The sequence below is a fragment of the Canis lupus genome, chromosome 25, assembly GCF_003254725.2.
Source record: "Canis lupus dingo isolate Sandy chromosome 25, ASM325472v2, whole genome shotgun sequence".
NCBI lineage: Eukaryota > Metazoa > Chordata > Mammalia > Carnivora > Canidae > Canis > Canis lupus.
In genome coordinates, this window is record NC_064267.1 from 43,828,211 (window position 1) to 43,832,820 (window position 4,610).

The 4,610-nt window shown below is 56.1% G+C and overlaps 1 protein-coding gene across 1 annotated transcript; it reads right to left on the minus strand.

Moving 5' to 3' along the window:
- Positions 1-204: 204 nt before the first annotated feature.
- NPPC (natriuretic peptide C) lies at positions 205-4,610 on the minus strand. The gene is made up of 3 exons (XM_025463426.3): positions 4,357-4,610; positions 3,590-3,900; positions 205-703 (listed from the first exon to the last, which is right to left on the minus strand). Exons 1-2 carry the CDS (start codon positions 4,444-4,446, stop codon positions 3,610-3,612), a joined length of 381 nt encoding a protein of 126 aa, XP_025319211.3. The 5' UTR covers positions 4,447-4,610; the 3' UTR covers positions 205-703; positions 3,590-3,609.

Below are 4,610 nucleotides of genomic sequence, written 5' to 3' on the forward strand. Positions count from 1 at the left end.
CCAGGACCCTAGGATGAGCCAAAGGCAGTTGCTTAATCGACTGACCCACCCAGGTGCCCCAAGATCCCCAGGGGATTCTGATACAAACAAATCCTGGCTGTTAGATCTACTTAGAGGCAAAACCCTTGTCTTCACATTCTCCCTCTTCCTCAGACACATCTAAAAACTAAATGCAATAAGTAAATAAAGACAGTTTTCAAGATGTTCATGGAATGACTTTTTTTTTTTTACATTTTTCCACCTAGTTAAGACAAAAACATTACAATGATTGACTTCTTTCATTTAGTTACATAAATAAAATTTTTATAAATATCTCTTTATAAACAATATAAATAGCTTTACAACATAAATACATTTATGCATGACATGAATTTACAAACAGCAATGTTTTACAGCTGGTCTTGTCAGTCTCTTAAAAACTGTCCCTTGTCATCACGTTCGTGTAGGTGTGTGTTGCATGTATATAATATATATATAATATATAACTTTTTATTTTTTCATTTTCAAAAAAAAAAAAAACCCCAAACAAGAAAATCATATCCCCCTTCCCAAATAATAATAAAACAGCTGGTGTTGTGTATTCCCAGTACCAGGAAAAAAAAAAAAAAGAAATGTAAAAGCCACATTGCGTTGGAGGTGCTTCCAGATGCTGTGAGGCTGATGACCAAGAATGACCTCAGCAAAACGGAGCAAGTTCCCGATCCTGCAACACAGAGGGGACATGGGACACTCAGTTCTGGCCCCTTAGCTGAGAAAGCCCAGCCCACAGGACAGCCCCTTTCCCACAGCAGCATGAAGCATGGCCCAGGCCCACCTTGGCCTACTGGGCCTGACAAAGCCGTCTGGGGGTGGGAGGGGGCTGCTTCTCTGGCTCTCACCTCATTGCCTGCTGTGTCCTTGGCACCTTCTGCCCCAGCACAGGTGGAATCAGACTGCCTGCCAGCCCTCCTCCCCCTCAGTCTCCCTGCAGACCTTGCCCTTGGCACTTGGTGAGGAAAAGAGAGTGGAAATGCCCAAACCCTCAGTGAGGTGTTGGCCTCAGCAGAGGGGAGGGGAAGGCAAACATCCGAGGAGCTGGGAATTCTGGGCTCAAATCCCAACTCTGACATTAACTTCCTGGACAGCCCTGGATAGCTTTGAGTATCTCTTTCCTCACCCATAAAATGGGATAATAGCCACCTCCTGGGGCCGGCTGGAAGATTCAAGAGGGGGCCACACACTGGGCAGCGGCAAGGTGTCTGGGTCACTGATGCCCCTCATTAAATAGCACTTCCTTCTCCAGCTCGCTTTGCCGCAGGAAGGGTCCTCTTCAGACGCAGGGGAAGCAGGGTCCCATGCCAGTCCTGGGGCACTGAATGGTCATGCTGGGCTGGGTTGAGAGTCAAGAGTCCTTTGATGAGGGCTCTACTAGCTCTCTGCTAATGGGCGTGTGGGTGCCCTGAGGCCTGAGAGAGGGGTCCTCCTCGGATGGTGTGGTGCCTTCCCAGAGGACAGCTCACGCAGAAGGACCCCAGGCCTTGATGAACTCCCATGTCTGGCTGTCCCATGTGTTTAAACAGATGATAGATGTCTGTGATGTCCCTGGGGCTCAGGGGCAAGGTGTTCATTCAGGCATTGGCCACACCTTGTCTCTATCATTAGAATTTTATAACCAAGACTGTAACCATCAGCGACAGTCATTATGGTGACTGCTAAGAGCCAAAGTCAACTCCTGAGTGAAGTCAACTCCTAGTCAAAGGGGCTGAGATGTCTTAGCAATCTGGCCTCCTGCCTACTACCTCCCCACTCGCTGGGCCATCACCTGGTACCCACAGATGGCCACACCCAAGAACAAGGAGACTATGGGGACGTGCATGCCGGGCACTGTGAAGACCCCCTTCCTTGTCTTGCCTCCTGCTAACCCATTGAATAACATTTATTTAGATTCTAAAGTTGGAGGTTGATGTTTAAATCACAATGTGAACTGAAAATGTGACCCCATCTCTCCATTATTTCCATAGGACAGAAGAGAGCCAAGCCATTACCATGGAAGCTACTAAAGGCCAGGACCCCTGTCCCAGAATCATCTCTTCCTGTGCAGGGGTGAGTCAAGATCTCAGACAAACGAAACTCCTGCAGAAATGGGGAGGAGCACGCAGCCCAGTCAAGTCTGGCTGCACGGAGGAAAAACCCAGGGCAGGTGGGAGAGGAGTGCCCCTGAGCTGGGTGGGGCATGTTTCTCTGGCCATCGACAAACATTTTTAAAAGCCTCTTGTGGGAGTGCTGTCGGTCCCAGATCACCTTAGGCAGGCACCTGGCCCTCAAGCTGCTCATGAGTTAATTTGGAGGAGGTAAATAGGTTCCCAAACAACAATGGTTCAGATGAAAAGTGTTCTGTGCTGAGGCAATGTCCTGGAGAGCTCCAAAGAGGGGCACACTCATTGCCCTCTGGGGGAAGACAGTGTGGACACTGACAGGGCTTCTTGGGCAAGAGAACGGCTTGCCCGTGGTCTTGGAGTGGGATAGATAGGCTGTGGGACCAAGGATGGCAGCAGCCAGGCTTCAGGGAAAGGTTGAAAACCAGAGTCAGTTCTTAAATGTGAACTTCAGAGGTGGGCTCTGTATTTCCATGGGAACTGAAGGGCAGCAGGAGTGGACAGGAGGGCGGAGGCGGGGACCATCTTTGCCACACTGCCAGGATGCTGGCAGGGGCTGAAGGTAGCACAGGGGTTTCCAGCCCTAGTGGAGGGGCCCAGGCATGATGGAGGTGGGAAGCTGGGGAGGAGCTCAATTTGGGACATGCTGAGGTCCAAGTTGGGGCAAAAAAAAAAAAAAAAAAAAAAAGAGATTTATTTTAGTCTTTTTCCCTGCCCTGAAATAGTGCCACAAACACTGGGGTTCTATCCTGAAGTCACGAAGGCAGCAAGCAGCATCAGGACCCTGGACAGACCAGTTTGCTCATAGCGGCAGGTTAGAGAAGGGGTAAGAATTAGAAAGCTTTGGGGCAGAAGGGCATCCTGGTGATGCCAACAGAGGGCTATTCTATTGTGGAGGGGCAGGTGTTTTTCCAAGTATGTCCAAGTTAGTCCCGGGAAAGAGCCCTGACCTCTGGGCTGCCTACTGCCTGGGCACCACGATCCAGGGCTGGCAGGTAAACTTACCCTCCGCTTGTGCGTATGCCCTTCCTTCTCTGCTCCCACAAACCCACGGTCTCCCCTCAATACCCTCAAATGGTCAACTGGGACCAGTTCTGCTGGTTTGCTCAGGGTCCGGGTGTGAGCAGGACCCCACTCCTCCCACGGCCCCTCACAGTCGCGGTGTCCATGCAAGCTGTCGGCTTCTCTAGAGGAGGTTAGGTGGCTCATCCGGGTGGAGCCGTTTCTGACCTCGCCCAAGTCCCCTAACCGCTTTATCCCTCACTTTTTTCATCTGTAAAATGGGACGATAATGGGGTTGGGGGCAAATGGCTCGCGCGCACACGCTCGCTCGTGCCGGGATCGCCTGGGTCTCCTCCAAAGGGCGCCGCGGGGGATCCGGGAGGCCCGGGCTGCGGGCGGGGGTCGGGGGAGCTCGGTGCGCACAGGCCCCGGGCCGGGTTGGTGGTACTCACCGCCGCCAGGGGTCGCCGCACTAACATCCCAAGCCGCTCATGGAGCCGATCCGGTCCAGCTTGAGGCCGAAGCAGCCCTTGGACAAACCCTTCTTGTTGCCTCCTTTGTATTTGCGCGCGTTGGGGTGCTCATGCAGGAGGCGCACCCACGCGGCCCGCGACTTGGTGTCCACGCGCAGGTCCCGGAGCAGTCGCGACCGGTCGCCCTTGAGGTTGGCGCCGCCGCCCCCGGGAGTTTTGTCGCCCTTCTTCTGACCGCCCCCCGCAGCCTGGGGCTCGGCCAGCTCCTCCCCGGGCGGAGTTCGCGGGACCTGTCCGAGGGAAAGGACCGGCAGGTGAAGGGACGCCCGCGGCAGCGCCAGGTACTTGGCGGGACCCCTGCTGCTCTGGCCCGACGCCCCGCCAGCGCGATTTGTCCCTTTGGAGACCCGAGCGCGCCCCCACAGACGCGGGACGGCTCGGCCCTGCATCCACCTGCCACGCAGCCGCCTTGTCGGCTCCTTAGGGGAGCCCTTGCCCTCCCGTCCTTTGCGCCCTGCCGGGCTGGCCACACTGGGGCAGGGGCTGCGCATCTGTCGACGTTCTCCTGAGGCTGGGGATGCAGCCCCCCGAGGCGGTGTCGAGGGCTCCCCGGCTCGCACCCGTGCACGTCTCGGAGGAGAGGGCCGCCTTCGCGCCCTCTGCTCCCTCTCGTGCGCTGCAGCCTCCTAGGCCCCCAGCCCTCCCACAGCCCCTCACAGTCCCGATGTCCATGCAACAGCACCCACCTTCGGCGGTGCCCCGGGCTTGGCTTCGGAGGGCCGGAGCGAGAGTAGCGTGAGCAGCAGGGCGCAGGCCAGCAGCTGCGAGAGGTGCATGGTGCCGGTGGGGTCGAGGGGCGCAGACCAGCGGCAGCGAGGGCGCACGGGCCGGCGGGCAGACGGGCAGGCGAGCGCGGAGCAGGCAGGCTGGGCTGCGGTGTGGGCGCGAGTCCCAGTGCTGCGCGGCGCCGGCTGGGTGCGCTCTGAACCCGCGGCTCCGC